The sequence below is a fragment of the Pongo abelii genome, chromosome 14 (genome assembly GCF_028885655.2).
Source record: "Pongo abelii isolate AG06213 chromosome 14, NHGRI_mPonAbe1-v2.0_pri, whole genome shotgun sequence".
In the NCBI taxonomy this organism is placed as follows: Eukaryota; Metazoa; Chordata; class Mammalia; order Primates; family Hominidae; genus Pongo; species Pongo abelii.
The window spans coordinates 77,224,583-77,242,596 of NC_071999.2; the positions used below are offsets into that span (position 1 = coordinate 77,224,583).

At 33.0% G+C, this 18,014-nt stretch overlaps 1 protein-coding gene across 4 annotated transcripts in view; it reads right to left on the minus strand.

Moving 5' to 3' along the window:
- DACH1 (dachshund family transcription factor 1) overlaps positions 1-18,014 on the minus strand; it is a 424,843-nt gene that overhangs the window by 124,107 nt on the left and 282,722 nt on the right. For 2 of the 4 annotated variants that reach the window (XM_054529097.2, XM_054529096.2), the window contains exons 4-5: positions 8,662-8,817; positions 8,085-8,257 (exon numbers count right to left, since the gene is read on the minus strand). In XM_054529097.2, the coding sequence (XP_054385072.2) occupies positions 8,085-8,257; positions 8,662-8,817 (329 nt within the window). The remainder of the gene's footprint in view (positions 1-8,084; positions 8,258-8,661; positions 8,818-18,014) is intronic. The other 2 variants (XM_009248687.4, XM_054529098.2) reach the window with 1 other exon arrangement.

The following is an 18,014-nucleotide window of genomic DNA, read 5'->3' on the forward strand; positions in this document are numbered from 1 at the left end:
TATTATATTTTATCAAATTAAAATATTTTCTTAGGGTAAGTATAATCACGACTCATTTCTCTAAAGGATTATTTCATTTAGCTTTTATTTATTTTGCTCTCCTTTTAATTCTCTTCATTTTTTGTTTTTCAATAGAGATTCCCTAACTGAACAGGATATAGAAGTGGGGAAACAATTTGTAATATTAAATGTTTGTTGTTGTTGTTTGTTTTTTTGAGTCAGAGTCTTGCTCTGTCACCCAGGCTGGAGCGCAGTGGCACAATCTCGGCTCACTGCAACCTCCACCTCCCTGGTTCAAGCAATTCTCCTGCCTCAGCCTCTGAGTAGCTGGGATTACAGGCATCTGCCACCACATCCAATTAATTTTTTGTATTTTTAGCAGAGACGGGGTTTCACCACGTTCGTCAGGCTAGTCTAAGTGATCCACCAGCCTAGGCCTCCCAGAGTGTTGGGATTACAGCTGTGAGCCACCGAGCCCAGCCTAAATGTTATCTTCATATAACTTTTAATTTATAAAGTTGATGAAGTTGGCCAGCACTTTACATAACCAAAACTTCTCAGCTTTAAGACAACTCAGGCTCAAATACATTAGTTCAATGAGTATTTACCGAACACTTACTATGTACCAGGCAGGAACTAGGTTCTGGTTATATAAAATTAAGTAAAACTGACAAAAATTATTTTCCCCATGGGGCATATATCACACCTGGTAACTGTTGTTAGTGAAATGCAACATCATTCACACTAAGAGTGGTGTTCAAATTCCTTTGCTTTGGAAAAATGTGCAAAGAAGACAAATAGCAGAATTGGAATCCTGTATTCAGAAAAATGCTTAAAAGTACTTTTAAGAGACAGTCAATGATGTTAGCATGCTTACACCTAGTTGAGGACTAGGCAGCCCAAATCAAGATTCCATAGCTGAGAAAGCCCCAAACAATATTTACATAGGTTTTTAAAAAACTTTGATTATGGAACTCAATAAATACTCAAGTTTTCTAAACATGAAACTGGCAAGGCCCCGTGAAACAATTTAATATAATCTGAAACAACTTAACTTTATTCTCCTGTTGTCTTTTTGAACTTACTCATTGGTGGTAGAGGACTATATTTTTCCCAAGTGTGTATGAAAATTCACGTAGCCTTGTAACTTTTTAGGTTGCTATTTGATAATATAAAGTTACTTTAAGCAGCAAAATAAAATCTTGACTCAGGAATTATAATTCAGCACCATCTGACAATAAATGCTGGCATCTTCATTAAAAGGTAGGACTTCTTTCTTTACTTCAGCCAAGGGATATAGAGGTGAAGGAAGAACAGCAAGGAAAAAAAGGTAAGTGCTGATTCGACCAGCATTGCCTTTAACTGGCATCAATCTCTCCTGCTTGGTAAATGTTTAAAGTCAATGTTTAACTTAGTAAGGCACAAATGTATGTTCTTACAGGCCACCACCACTATGAGCCTCTCATCTGCAGTTCCCTTGATGAGTCTAATTCATCCCGATGTTCCTTTGACCCTTGAGTTTCCTGCATAGTTACATCTGGAGGCTTGGTTCAAGTTGATGTGGGGGTACAACTACTTCATAGATGGTGTTGCAAGCTTCTATAATGAGCGTAATGTCTGCTTGGTTGCCTTTTATGATGCCAGCCACCACTGATGATCATGGCCACAATTCATCACTTCATTAGGGCTTGTAATTTCCTACACACTTATTTTCTAGAAGGTTTCTATGATCACAAAGTTACCTCATGAATCATTTGATTATTCTAAGGATCAGTTTTTATGGAAAAGGCAGGAAAAATGCTTGATCCCTTCCATGTATTTATCTTTAAGCCTTTATTGTCCTTTAAAAACATCAGTTCCCCCAAAATTCCCCAAATGTGAACAATGAGTTTCTTTTTTAGTATTATTATAAAATCATGCATTTAAACATGTGATGTATTTCAAGGCCTGGATGTTTCATTAATGGTGGTTGTGTTGTAATACTTTCTTTTTTAGGTTAACATCTTTTTTCATATTTGATATCAATATTCAAATAAACCTAAAGAGAACGTACATATTATTTTTTAAAACCAAGTAAAATTAAATAAATTTTTGTGAAAAAAATTTATGTCTAAAAGCTCTGCATACACTTGGAGATTTTTATGTTTGTACAAAGAATAAACTATTCTGTAACTAAAAACAAACATGAAGTATATGATGTCACATTGCTCTAAGATTCACTCTACTTTGTGAATAAGGTCACTCTGGTTGTAGTTTTTATAATCTTTTCACATTTTAAACTTCATGCAAGTAACATCCTGTTTCCTAATATAGTATTTTAAGAACTTGCTTTAAAGTATGAGTACAATTATAAACAGCGTTTTTCAATGTTTAATTCTTTAAATGAGAACATCACAAACTCTCTCTCTCACACACACACACAGACACATAATAGATCAGCAAAGAAAATTAACAAATTTAAGTCATATTCCCTATTTTCAGAAAACTGTAATGTGTCATAAGAAGAAAGATGTGTATCCAACAATGTAGGGTAACTTGAATATCGTCATATTTCTCAAAAACAATTCTACGTTATCTCTGAAAAAAATCTTAAAATGCATTTAAAAATCTGCTTTGCATACTATGCACTACAAACCCAAAAGTCCTGATTAAAATAAAGCTGTGTATAAAATTTTTATTAGGTAAAATGAGCAAAGCAAAAAAAAGAGAGACAGAGGTCTCACCATAGAATTGTGACTATATTTCACAGGCTTGACAGGGATTCCCTGCAAAATTCTAGAACTTACTTTTAAACAAATGATTTTGGACACTTGGAGAGAAAACAAAATAGTAATGAGAAGAAAATAATGTCGGTATATAAAGACTTCCAAGGATTAAATAAATAGTAATTTAATCTTCATGACAACCTGATGGGGTAGTGTTGTTATTACATAAAATACAAATATATTAAATAATTTGTCTATGGTCACACTGGTTGGAGGTGATAAAGTCGAAATGCAAATCCAAGTAGTCTTCTTTCAGAATACATGCCTTAAATCACTAAAATATGCTGCGTTTCTTCTTTTCAATATTACTTCTATTTCAGCAAGAACGCTCTTTTCAAAATCTTTATAACATTGTGAATTTATTAAATAAAAACTGAGAAAAATATTGATTCATTCAGGAGAATTTGGGGTTACATAATGAATGATACCTAAGATAATCAATTAATAGAACATTTCAACCTATTAGGAATTCTCCAATGACAAAAGAAATTGATCTCTTGATTTATATTGTTTATTTTACTCAGTTGTTGAAGGTAATAAAGGAATACATCCTTTTAAAATTTGGAAATGATACAAAGGTGGCATAAATAGCTAATGTGATAGTCTGGGATGTTAATACTCCAAAGTATCTAAAGACCCTAAATCAATGGAATGAAAACTAAAAAACTTAATGTGGATAAATAAAAATTCCTAACACAAATAAAAGATGAAGAAAAACTGGCTTAACAGAATTTTATGTCAGAAAGGCATGAAATGTACTGAGTCAGACATTCAACTACCAAACAAAATCTTTGGAACTATGACTAGATTTATAGATGATTGTCCAAACTGAGGGTGATGTCTAGTGTCTCTTCATTGCACAATTCACTTCTAGAGTATAGTGTGGTAGAGGGTGACTTCAAAAAAAAAAGGCAATCAAAAAGATGAAGAATAGTCAGAACAAATTAGAATAATTGGCCTAGAAAACAGAAACACTATAGGCACTAAAACAGAGGGCTTAAATATTGAAATGGCTAGAACCTAGAAGAATTAGTAGACATTTTTCTTCAAATAAAATATAACAAAGTTAAGGTAGAAGCTATTGAGATGCAAATTTTAATTTGATTAATGAATATACTTCTCACTCTTAAATCTGCTGAAAATAGATTAGGCATCCTACAAAAGCTTAGATATATGAAAATGAATAAGAAGGATGTGGGAATTATTTCTCCATTATGGGGGAAGCTGAATTACATAACATCTCAAGTCTAAGTTGCTTTATGTTCTATGAATGCTAAACAGAAAAAGTATATGGGCATCATTGACTCATAAGAAATTAATACAGGTGCAGTTTATAATTATTTAATATATCCCTACAGATATTTAGGGGGAGAGAGAGAGGAGAGGAAATTGTGCGTATATCCACACAACTAGGAATTTTAATTCGAATTATTATTGTCTAAAGAGTATACGTCAATTTCCTCCTCAAAATAATCTTGATTATACTCAATACAACCAGCCATAGAAAGTCTAAGTTCAAGACTTTAGCAGACTCTCTCATGAACGTTTGCATGTAAAGCAAATAACAATGCCATAGTGGGAAAGTCTTCATCTATCTAGTTTTCTTTTCCTCGGTGCATTTAATTCTTTCAACCCTAAATTATCAATTATTTTAATTTTTTTTCTACTTGGCTCTATTGTGTTTGCGAGTTTAGTTTGAGCTGCTTCAGTTTTCCATAGCCTGGGATTCATGTGGATTTGGGATAATCAGAGGTCTAACACAGGTATCGACAAACTTTTTTGGTAAAAGGCCAAATAGCAAGTATTTTAGTCCACTCTGTCTTTGTATGTGAAAATAGCCATAGACATTACATAAATTTAGATGTGGCTCTGTCCGCAGAAAAAACTTTATTTACCAACACTACATTTTGAATTTCATATAGTTCTCATGTGTCATGACATACTTTTCTTTTTATTTTTTCCCAACCACTTAAAAATGCAAAACCATTCTCAACTCACAGGCCATAAAAACCAGCAGCAGAATAGATTTCACCCAACGTTGGAGCTTGGGGATTCAGACCCTGCTTCATTTCATGTACTGGCATTGATATATTAATGAAAAAAACTTTTGGAGCTCCTTTACTTCATAGAAACAGCTAAACAAAGAATATTTTTAAAATATGTAACTCTGAAAGCTATATTTTTGCTTCTCTTTTGTCCTACAAATTCTTATTGCCATTTGCATTTAGATTGAGTTTTAATTTTAAGTTTTGTCATTACTCTTAAAAAGTGTAAACGGTATATTCCAGCATTTAGAACATCTCTCAAAGTTCTATTTTCTCTTTAAAGGCTATTTCTCCTGTTGCTTTATAATTCCGTCATATGAGCTCAATCTTCTATGATATTTAACACTTCACTTGCAACAGACTTTCACACTTATTAATAGAATCTTCCCAGGCAAACCAATGTGTAGTCCCTATTCTAGTTACCCACATGTGTCCAATACTGTTAAAGGTGACATAGGAGTCAGCTGTTTTCTTTGAGGAAAATAAAAACTTCCCCAAAACTAAACTTAATTAACATCTATTAAGCGAGTTTACTAAACTCTTCTTGTTCTATACAGTCAACCAATATATACATTTAGACAGGTTGATTTGTTAACTTGTTCTCTCTATACTTAGAACTTCTTGGAGGACCTATTCCTCACCCTTATTCTCCGAGGACACTCACTTGATTTTTTATCTGGTTATCTGGATGTCTTTAAGCATCTAAAACTGTTAGAATTGTCTCATGCCTTTCTTAAAATGTGTTTACTTTCAATAATCCTTACCTGTCAGTATCAAATTTGAAGCTATACGAATGGCCTGTCTCACAAAATAAGGTCACCATGATAAAAAATGGGCCTTTCAGCCCTTCCACAACAGCCAATTGAACTTCACTTTGATGTTGGCAATAAAAACTATCAGATTTTACTTTCTGTAATCATTCTCAATTAGAGCCTTTGTTCCCTATTTGGCTGCTACTATTACCATTTAATCAACACTTTCAAAATCCACAATTCCCTTTAATCTGCATGTAACCAAGTTTCTGAAAATATTTGCAACAAGAGAAGAAGTGAGATATCTCTATGACTTAGTAGGTGTTGGCACATATCTTAAAACATAAAGCGACCTCACTTTCTTCTCTTTTTGTGTATTTTCTTCCTTTCTCCATATATCCCCCTCCTTTCCATTCCTAAACTTAATCTAGGAAAACACGGGAATGTTTCTGACTTCCCAATCATTGAGTCCAGAATTATTTTCTATAGACTTCTTCCAGAGGAAACTCAACTTCTTCCTCCTACTTATCTAAACTCTGACAACCAAGGATGTATTAAAAGGAGATCCCCTAAGTATTCTAATTAACAAGTAGCACAACTATTTTTTAAAATATGTGTATATTGCAAAATAAAATAAATCAAGCATCCTGATATAAATAAATGCTTTTTGATGCAGGAATATGTAAGCCATCCCTCATGCAAATATTAGCTACAGGTCATAACTTAGACACCCATTATGACTTTAAACTGCTAAAATCTGCTCTTCTATGATATGTTTGCCTTATTTATTAATGTAAATCTTACCTAAATGAGAGATTTTAGTTACCAGTTTTGAAAGTAAAAGTTACATAATTAATATTATGAGATGATTCTTTATAGTAATCACGACCAGATTTTTTTTAATGAGAATAATCACATCGTATACATTAATACTTAGTACCTTGTAACATTTGCTTAAAGTAGCCATTGACTACAATGACGGGAAGACTTAAATGGGTTTTTCCCTCCGCCAAACTCCTCTTCTAGATAACTTTAATGAGTGAGGCAATCAGAGTGCTTAATTCTCAATAATACCTGTTACCTAACATCATCATAAATTAAACAATACGGTGATATATTGCTTATTGAATAATCTGGTAACAATATCCCTCTTAGAGAAGAGTTTTCAACGGTCTTTTTATCAGTTCCTTGGCTGATAACAATGTGGCACTCACTGGCGCTCTCTGAAGTGGCGATCTTTGAGTAGTTGATCCACGTCTTGTGAGACTTTTGGTTATTTTTTCCTCTGGTATTGATACTACATAAAATGACCAAAGCATCTGGGACACATCTTTGTTTCTAGAGCCATTAATATAAGAAAAAAATTCCTATTTGCATATTATTCAACATTGTATGTAAGTAGTAACAGGGCCCTTTTTTTTTTTTTTTTTTTAAGACGGAGCCTCACTCTGTCGCCGAGGCTGGAGTGCAGTGGCGCGATCTGGGCTCACTGCAAACTCCGCCTCCTGGGTTCACGCCATTCTCCTGCCTCAGCCTCCCAAGCAGCTGGGACTACAGGCGCCCGCCACCACGCCCGGCGAATTTTTTGTATTTGTAGTAGATACGGGGTTTCACCATGTTAGCCACGATGGTCTCGATCTCCTGACCTTGTGATCTGAACAGGGCTGTTTATACAAGATGTGCTCCAGAGGCTACCCTAAATTTAAGTGTATTGTATTCAGAAAAATGGGATAATTGTAATGTCAAATAATGATCATGCAGCATAAAATATCTTGTACTTAGTTTAAAAATTAATAATCTATTCTTAATTTTTTGATATTTCTTACTCCTTAGCCAATCAGACAATGCAGTTAAAGTATTTTGATTTAAGTACACATTTTAAAATAATATGAAAGTAAAAGATATTTACCTATATAACACGCACGATGCACACACATACACACACAGATACACAGGGATAGAGGAGACAGAGTTGTGTATATATGCACATATGAAGTTTATATAACAATAATGTTACCTTTAATTTAGTGTATTTTTGAATTTATGGAAACTTCCAATTTTATTACTTCATTTAGTTTTTACAACATAATCCACACTGGATTATGCCTTTATTAGATATTTACTAGAATCAGGAAGATTGAATTACACATCTAAGGTGACAGAGCTAGAAAGTGGCAAAATTTATCCCTTCTGGCCTTCTGATTCTCCACACATAAATGCTCATAACACCACACACACATACACACAACTACCTATGTAAGAACACACACAATTTGAACTATAACATTTAATGTCCTATGTTTTTCTCTATCTTAATAGATATATAGAGAATTTAAAGCAACCCTAGCCTGCCTAAGTAATGTGCCCCGGAGCCATTTGCTACAAGTGATTTTTTTTTAATATTTCTATTTACTATCACTTAGCTTTTTAGAGTTCAGATGTACTTATGGAATAAAAAAATGGATTAAGGGATGGTGGCTTAAGATGAACATACCAAAATAATTGTATAAAAAAAGAATTACCTTAATAACTGATGTCTCAACTCTGGATGGGGGACTCTGAACTTGTGCTGCTGCTGCCATATTTGCAATGGTGCTGAGGTGGTTCATCTGGCTCATTGCCATGGTGACAGATGCTGGAGGTAGGCTGACAGGAATTAGAGGGTGGGGCATCATCATAAAAGGAAGTTCCAGTCCTATAAAAAATGCACATATATCATCATTGCTCTGGAGGACATAAATCATTAAAAATTGAAACAGTCAAAAGTTTTCTAATAACGGCAGTCAAAGAAAAAATATTTTTCCTCTTCGTATGCAAAAATTTCACTCACTACTCAGGGAAACCAGGCTTACAGCTATCTGGTTTGGTGCCATGGTTTATCATTTCCTAACTTATCCTGTGTTTAATACAAATGGTCAATTCTTTGCTATATTATTCCTATAATCAGTCTGAATCTTGCTTAAAATACTAGGGTTTTCTTTAACTTATCCCAATTAGCTATGTAGATATAGTATATCTCTTTATTATGTCCTATTTTGCCAACTGATATATACAATTTTAAAAAACTACGATTTTTAATACTAAAGAATGCCATCGTACCATTTGGCAGAAGGTGGCTCTGCTGAAGATGGTTGAGAGGATGACTAAGTGGAAGGCTACGTGCTCCAGGCATGCGGGGGTGGGTTACAGAGGCCTGAGGTCCCTGGGATGGGGAAGTGGACAGTGTTTCCTTATCCCAGGAACCATCACTGCTGCCTGTGGGGAATGAATATAAATTACTTGGATATAATATTATTCCAAATCTTCCAATGACTAACTTAAAATGAGGTTTTGAAAAAATATATAACATTTGGAGTTGGAAAACTGATTTCTAGGGAAATAAGCCGAGGTAAATAAATTTCCCCTAAGCTGCACATTCTTTTTGATTTTCTATTTCTTATATAGGATCTCAAAATTTAAAAAAATATATATTTCTGCAACATTTAACCTAATGGTGGAGTCTAATACTGTTTGGCTATCCAGCTTAATATGAAATGGTTTCTATTATATTAACCAGATAATTAATTACTCCTTGGAACTGAAACACACTAACATTTATAGAATGCAAAGTTATCCTTGTAGTAAATGACATCCTAGCCATCAGATAAAGTGCCTAACTTCATTACACAGCAAATCCAAAAAATGGAGCCATTAAACATCCAGCTTGGTTAGACATTGTACAGAGAACACAAAAGATCACTTTATAGAATATAATGCCAAAGCAAAAATTAAATATGCATGCATGTGTGTGTGAATAAATACATCACTTGTTTTCAAATAAAGAGAAACATACATTATGTCTCCATGTCAATGCCACTCAACTGAGGGCTTGCATTTCAATATTGGTGGCAATGCCTTAGATTTAAAAAGATCATGAAATACCTTATTAGAATACTCCTTGGAAGGTGTTTATAAATCATTTCAATTTAGATGTGCTCCCAAATTAAATTAACATTAATTTATTCCTTAGCTGAATCTGTTGAAAATACAAACTATCCACTTAGAGGAAATTTCTGTAATATCCCTATCAGCTCATGACTTTTTTATTTCTTAAAAAAAGAAACCATATTTTCATATAATATGCATAGAAACAGCAAAGTTGGTAAAACTCCAATTTAATGCTTTAGCTCCGCTAAAAGCCTCATTGTAAAATCTCTACGACATAGTTTTTAATGAAGAATACTTAGTTACTGCCATGATTTTTTTCCATTTACTTCATGAAGACAGTTAAGGTTCAATATAAATTCAAACTCATTAGCTCAATACTGTCTGGATCTTAGAGTAAATTGTTCAGAAGTGGGTAATGAAAACTCAATTCAAATTCTTCAGCAATCAAACAAAGCAATTTTATTAAACAATGAAAAGAATCAATTAAAATGGATATCTTTATTATCTTTATTATTTTACAAGAAACCATGACAGCTTTTGGTTTAAAAAAAAGTTTATAGCTTCATACAGAAATGACTCACATAAAAGAAATTTCTCCAGCTTGCTCCTACACTGTGATATAAAAGTTCTTTTCATATTCACAAATTTATACCCCTTATTTCTGTTCTCATAACTTTTTTGACACTTATCCCTAGGTACTAGTCAAACATGCAAGAACTATAAATAGATGAATTTTTCAAATGTATGATATCAAGAGATTATTATTATAACACATTTTAAACATCTACTCTTTACATTGCCTTTATCAAAGTACATGCAATTTTTTTATTATAGGCTTAATTCACAAAATCTGTGGGATTTGATTTGGTCAAATGTTATGATTCAGCATTGATTAAAACTGACTATTGGGATATAGAAATCACGCTTTGGAATAAATATTATTTTAATATAGAAATTGCACTGGAAATTTAGAAATAATAAGTAATTTTCTCTATATTTTATACCTCATTTAAAATCTTCAACAAATGTAATGATTACATTTTCATAGTAGATTGCATATTTGATGATAATTAACTAAAATATGGAGTGGAAAAATATACATTCATTATTTTGGATTCAGTTTGAGTTCCATTTACAGCTATAATCTACTTTTGTTTTTCTGTTCACTTAAACTAATTTCCTTTTTTATTGAAGTCCTTATTGCCAGGATAAATAAATAAATGGGAAACAGTTATTTCTGCAAATATATTTAAATTTCACTCATATCAGTAGAGATGCACAATAACTCTATTTTTCACATTCTTAAGGTGTAAAATATTATCTTAAAATTCTGATTAAATCACTCTGAAAACAGACTACAGATAAAACACTACCCATTTTCACATCTGTTTTTGCGTCACAGATATCAGTCCCTTGTGCACAGGTAAATATCAAGCATTCATATGTGAATTTTCCCTAGTAAGTTTCTAATACGATATTAGATTTTCTCACTACATAGAATGCTTCTAGCCATCTCCGCCAATCATCATTTGTTAAATACTCATGATGTTAGTTCATTTGGGTAACAAATAGAGCAAACAATTAAGAAACTAAGTCTGATGAAAAATATACAATATATAACCAAGTCAGTTATATATTGACTTGGTTAATATATAAGTGATTTTTGCATTATTTATAACATCCTTTTCCTCTATTAGCATGAATAAATAAGAATTGAAAATAGGCCACCTCAGAACAAGACATGCCCATAGTTATGAAGTGCATATTTTCACAATTTTATTTTAAGCCAATATATAGCACGATATAAACCAGTATATATACACTATGCTTACACACAAACATATATACACACATAAATACCTTTAAAATTCATATTTACTATTAAGACTGCAAGAAACAGCAGCAGATTCAATATATAAGAAATTTCTAACATTTGGCAGGGGAAGATAGAAACAGAAAAAACTGACTTACTGCTATTAAGAATATACTAATAACTACATATTTAAATATATGGAATTTATATATAAAGAGTGACTGTGTGTGTTTAGATTTTCTTTTGTGTAAAAGATGGGACAAGCAAGGTTATTTCAAGATTTAGTGTAACTGAAATTCAAATATGTAAGGACTAGGTGTGGAAGGTCCTCTCTCCGCTTAGTCCCTCCCCATTCCAACATTAAAACAAAGCTTCTGAAAAATAAGTTTGATGTAATATCTTAGTCTTCATGGGCTCAGACTATTTTCCTTGGCTTACCCTCACTTGATATTTTTATTGCATTTTATGATACATCTTTTAAGATGGACCAGGTTTTAAATGCAGAAATATATCCCTAAATTGTGAAAGCCATCCCTACTCTAAAGGTACCAGATTATTGAATAGTCAGAAATGATGGGTTACAAATATAAAATGGTTTTCATTTTCCTCTAATTACTGCCTTCAAAAAAGCTTTGTCAAGTTTCCCTATTCTGTCCCTTAAGAGCCTTGAGCAGATTTTGAATATAATAAATCCACTCTAGTTAACTGTCATCTCTGCTTCCCCATCCCCACTAGCATTAGCCATTTCTAGAGTCTAGGTATCTGGAGGACAGAAGCTAGCTCAGCTTTTCAACCATCCTGTCTTCCTCCTCTCCTTCTTCTGGGTAATAAGATAAACGTCTCTTGCTTAAATGGTTCCTGCTTAAATTTCCCCTGCACTGCAACTTCTGTGGCTACTCCTTTAGGCCATTGACATCTTCCAAGTTGTAAAGGCCTAAATCTAAACATTTCCATGGTGGTAATGTCTGATCCTTCAAGGGAATCCTTACTGAGGAACTTCCAACTGCACAAATCCCTCATAGTAGAATCTCCTCCAGCTTCATGATCGTCTAAGCTCCTTAAACTCCCATTGCCTCTTGATAATAAGGCCCTCCTGCTGGTGTAAGTCCTCTTGTTCTGATGCCCACTTTCTCCAGCCTGCTCCCTTCTCCTCAGTTCTTTACCACCACCTCCAACCCCTGCTCCCAATCAGCAGTTCACATTAAGCAGAAATCCAGCTACCAAATGAGGTGGAAACATCCGCAATCCTTGAGTAATTCTCTTGGAATTTTCCTCCCTTGACCTTCTCAGTGAGGAAGCATACTCAAAGAGGAATTACTAAACCAAAGCCATACCTGTCAGTTGCTGTCCTTTCACTAGAATGATCTCTTCAAATCCCATCTTATAAATGAATGTTCATAAATGAGTGTGGTCCATTCTTATAATGGAAGAAGGTGGTTGTTCATGGAGTCTGGAGTGATAGTTAAGACAGCAATGCTGATTCAGTTGCTGTTAATAAGTACCAATTGTTTTTTACTTTCTTTAAAGTGAGGGGTACCTGACAGCTTTTGTCGTTGTTGGAGACCACAGAAAAAATTGTATTTAATATCCTGTTACATAAACACACACAAGAAAATGAACAACAAATATGGCTATATTATAAATCAAATTTTAGTAACTGGTTCTTGTAAATAAACTGAAATAAAGGGAAAGAATAAAGAGAAATAAAGGGAAGCACAATTTTTAGGTAGGAAAGGGAATGAAAAATGTTTTGGAGAAAGATATTCTTAGTTTCTCTACTAAAAACACAATAACAATTTTGAGTGTGTGTACGCACAGCACCAATTATAGTCTTAGTCCAAATAATTATACATATTCATGAATTTGTTCATTTCATTCCTAAATATATCCAACGAGAAACAGGTTCCCAAAGAGAAGTCCACAGTATTTCTATGCATTTTACGTAGAACACACATAAAAGAATCAAACACAAAACTAAAGTGATCTGTAAAATACAAATGCCTTTTAAATTACATGCATTAAAATAGTAAAAGTATATTTGACTACTGTATTACCATCATTTATACCTAGGTGACATGTAACTATTTGTTAAGATTTTCCCACAAGCTGACCCTGATAAAGGAGGCAAATCGCAAAGGGACTAACAGTCACACCACTGCTTATTGAGTGACACTGATAGATTGTGACGGGAACCTGACATTATCAAGATTCGTTTACAATGAAAATGACGGCAAGAGCAGGCATTTACTCCATACCATTGGAGACCACTTAGAAAGACGTCAACTCCATCTTAACAGCAAAAACAAAACTTCTAAATAAAAGTAAATACTAGTCACAGGTGCTACAGATGTTCAGCTGTGACTTCAGAAGTAGGTGAGAGAATAAACAAGTTATTACCTTTTAGTAGATTAAGTTCACTCTATTAAAAAAATGATATAAAACATCAGCAGTAATGCTACTATTTTGCATGAGTTGCGGAAACAGTCCTTTCATGAAAGTTATTGTAATATAGTCTTTAAGTATTCTTTTGAATAACTATTTAATCCCAGTTGATCTACTTTAGGATATAAAAACACTGAAATCTCCTGATGCTTTGGTTTGACTTTATCACGCTACTAAAATGAGAAAAGAAGAAATCTTCTAGGGATATAATTAATTAGGGACACAGTTTAAAATGTTCCTGTTTTAAGTGTAGTGGTTTAGCAAAGAAAATGCTACAAGTGCCTCCTAACTGGTATTGCAAAATAATGTCCGCAGAGTAGGTCAGCACATGTATCATGTTTGATCTGGAGGTTCTGGGAAAAAAAATCTCTGGTTGTCTTTCATGTAACCAATTCTGCTTGGCTTAATATTCTTACATCAATTTATTTTTTTCTTCAGATAAAAATAATGTTGTTATAAATTCTAACTGCCCCATTACCTATAAATATATCATTTAGGAAAATATGTTACTTTCCCATAAATAATTAGATATTTTTTCTTTAGTTATCTATCACTAACTAAATCTTACCCTGTGTTACTTGAACGTCAGATATAGTTAATTAGGAATGTGAAACTCTTGCCATACCAGGGGACTTTTATCTTACCTATGATGTTTTCTTTTGAATGCAGAGCTGTTTTGATATATTTTATTTTATATGCATTGTTTATAACATAATACTGATGCTATTAGTGTTCTTGGACTTGTCAAAACTTTGTTCATTCTAAATTTCTTCACTTACTTAAGCTATTGGTATTGCCCTACATACTCCACAATGGTGCTGAAAGTAACAATAAGTGAAGTTGTACAAAGCACACACAAATTAATGGAAACTAGAACTGCTTATTTTTAAATTTTGGCTGAATATTCTTTACTATGGCCAATGATTATTGAACTAAAGAGAATGGGAAACAAACCGTAAAATCAAATCTGATATCCAAGTGACTAATGTAATATGAAACGATACTTAATGAACAGGCAGACATTACTAAAAACAATGGCTTCTTTGTCCTGAGAAACTTTGGATAATTATGAAAAACAAAAATAGCATTAGGAAACTTAAAATAGACAATGGTTTCAATTTTAAATAGCTTTCATTTTGGAACTCATAAAATTTATTTAAATGAATTTATATATATAAATAACAATGCTTCATGTATTTTTCCTTATGTCGTAGTCAATTTCAGAAAGTTTTGATGCAACTCAGACTAAAAGAAGTAGGGTCATAATTATAAAGATAAAAGGTAAAATACTATATGTGCAGAAGAGAGAGAGAACTCTATCAGAAAACACTGGTTTTTTGAGGCCATTGTTGTCTTTGGACTCATTAGCACCATGCTCTAAGTGTTAACCAGGGAAAATAGATCCACACACCAAAATAAAACAAACAAATGCAGACTGGGTAAATAGTTACATAGATTTTTGTATAAGAAAAAATTAGTAGCCAGATTGATTTGTATTGACTACATTTTTAGGTGTCTTGTAAATACAGAGTATAAGCTGATTGTAAGCAAGAGCCAAATGTTGCTAGTCAGTGGAAATGAAACGGAAAAAAATTGGTTAATTTCTACAACTTAAGTATAATTTGATTACGGATAAAGGACAATGTAGAAATGACCACACAATGTTCATACACACTTTGCTATCTAAAACTTATTCATACAGTTCTTCAAAATAAAGCAGTTTGGCATAAAGTATCTATGCTAATTTTGCTTTCCATCTTTTAGCGTTTCTTATTGCCAATGTTAATGAATTTCTACTTTTTCTAACTTTGCCTCACCATATTATTCTTCTATTAGGCAAACCAATGAACTAGAAATTCTTTCTCTAAGGATATTGTAATTTCCCTATAGATTTATAATCACATTAAATAAAATGGTGAGTTATATTTTATATATTGTTAGTGGGGTAATCAATGTCAAGGTATATATTATAATGTTTTCATGCTCATGTACAAATGTTGCCCATGACAAAGTGAAATAAGTTTTAATTTTCATGGTTTTATACAATGTTATCAGTTTCCAATTATTTGTGTTGAAATTGAAAACTTTTTTCCCACTTGAGGAAAATTGCTATTGAATTTTCCAAAAAGCATAAAACCTTCATAAGTGAGATGGTATGTTTTGGCAATTGTCTTGATATTTCTCATATGTATGGATTTAAGTATTAATTTATCTCCTTCCTAAACCTGGTTAGCCTCAAAGAAGGACATCACCAGCGAGTTTTATAAGCCAGGAACCTAGGAATCCACTTTATCTGCTCATCTCTTCCTGTGCACCATCAGCGCCCAACTCCTTTTTCATGTCCTATTGATTTCATCTCTATTATTCATCTTTATTTTGTCTGTTTTTACCTCAGCTACTGTAATCAAATTTAGGACCACTACTTTTAATTACAAATCTTATACTGTCACTCCCCTGATTGGGGGTCTTCATTTTTTTGCCATTGTTATTAAGAAAAATATTTTTAAAGTTTGTCTTAATGTAAGTTTCATGTGGTCAAGCCTGTGTCTTTTTTTTTTTTTCTCATCATTGTATCCACGGAAATAAATAAGGTAAGACTAACTTTCAACCAGTTTTTGAGCTGAGAGCTTCAAATCCCGACCAATTCTCACATTTACATCTGGTAAATATCATTGTGGCAATAAAAGTGTTCAGATATAGCCTTTGTTATGGAGCAGCTTATGATATGCAGGAGAGGCGCATGCACATATAATAACATGTATTTGCCTAATTATTATTGTTATTATTATTTTTTATACAGAATCTCACTGTCACCCAGGCTGGAGAGCAGTGGTGCAATCTCAGCTCACTGCAACCTCCGCCTCCCGGGTTCAAGCGATTCTTCTGCCCAGCCTCCAGAATAGCGAGACTACAGCACACGCCACCATGCCCAGCTAGTTTTTGTATTTTAGTAGAGATGGGGTTTCACAATCCCAGGCTGGTCTCGAAGTCCTGACCTCGTGATCTGCCGCCTCACCTGCCCAAAGTGCTGGGATTATGGGCATGAGCCACCACGCCCAGCCCTAATTATTATTCTTAATTGTAATTAAAGATAGAGAAGATAAAGAATGGTAATACGTTTAACATTTTGGAAATAAGCTTAATGGAACTTAATAACTGTTTAGATATAAATGGAGATGAAGTGAGTAAAATATGAAAGATGAATTCAGCATCTGGATGAACAGTTGTTGTATAGTGGCATAATTAAGGAGGCAATAATGATGATGATAGTATCTAGTATATATCATGTACTTAGAATGTGTTGGGCATTTTGTTAAGCTTTTATATGCATTATCCTAATTCTGAATTCACAATCCAAGCTTTTTATCACCCTTATAAAGAAGATCAGATTTTACGATGAATAAAATTCAGTTCAATATTGGACTGGTTGAATATGAGATGTTTCGGTAATAGTCATGCAGAGACTGACAACACGGAATTATAAATATGGGACTGAAATTTGGAAGAAAAGGAGATGCCCAGTGAGGAAGATTTGGAAGTCATTAATTTGTACATAGTAGATTAAGCCATGATGCTTTAAGCAGGTATGGAAAGAATAAAGGTATTGCTACCAAAAGTGTATTTCTACTATAAACCATAGAATAAGACTCAAATAAACCACATTGCACAATGTTTTAATCCTGAAGAGCTGAGCAAGAATAAGCCAATATTGGTATGTGACTCCTATAGTTTAATACAAGTTACACAGATTATAACAAATTCTTAGCACAAATGGTTGTATTAATGCATTTTTATAATATTCAAGTTTCTCCACTTATTTCTAAGCTAAAATATTCTTTTTAATAAGATAATCAATATGAATACATGAATGCCTGACATATCTTAGGCCCTCAATTAATAATGAATGAATGCACATTATGATTGAATTTAAAGATTTAACAATCCTAACTACTATTTAAGGTAGACAGCCTAAAGAAAGACAAAACCAAATAGACACAACTAAGAATAATTTCAAAATGTGCCATTAGTCCAACTTGTAATATGATAATCAGTTAGGATATCCAGTAATTACAAAGTTCATCTTAAAAACATGGAGATGTCTGCCTTTAAATTGAGGTACTGCATATAACAGAAAAGAATTCAGCTTATTTGAAGGACCATTGAAATAATATTATATTATAGGGTAGATTACATGCAGATGGCAGACTTGTTGAAAGCTACTGTTTATATGAAACCAAATCATTCTGACCATAGCTTCTATTATACATAG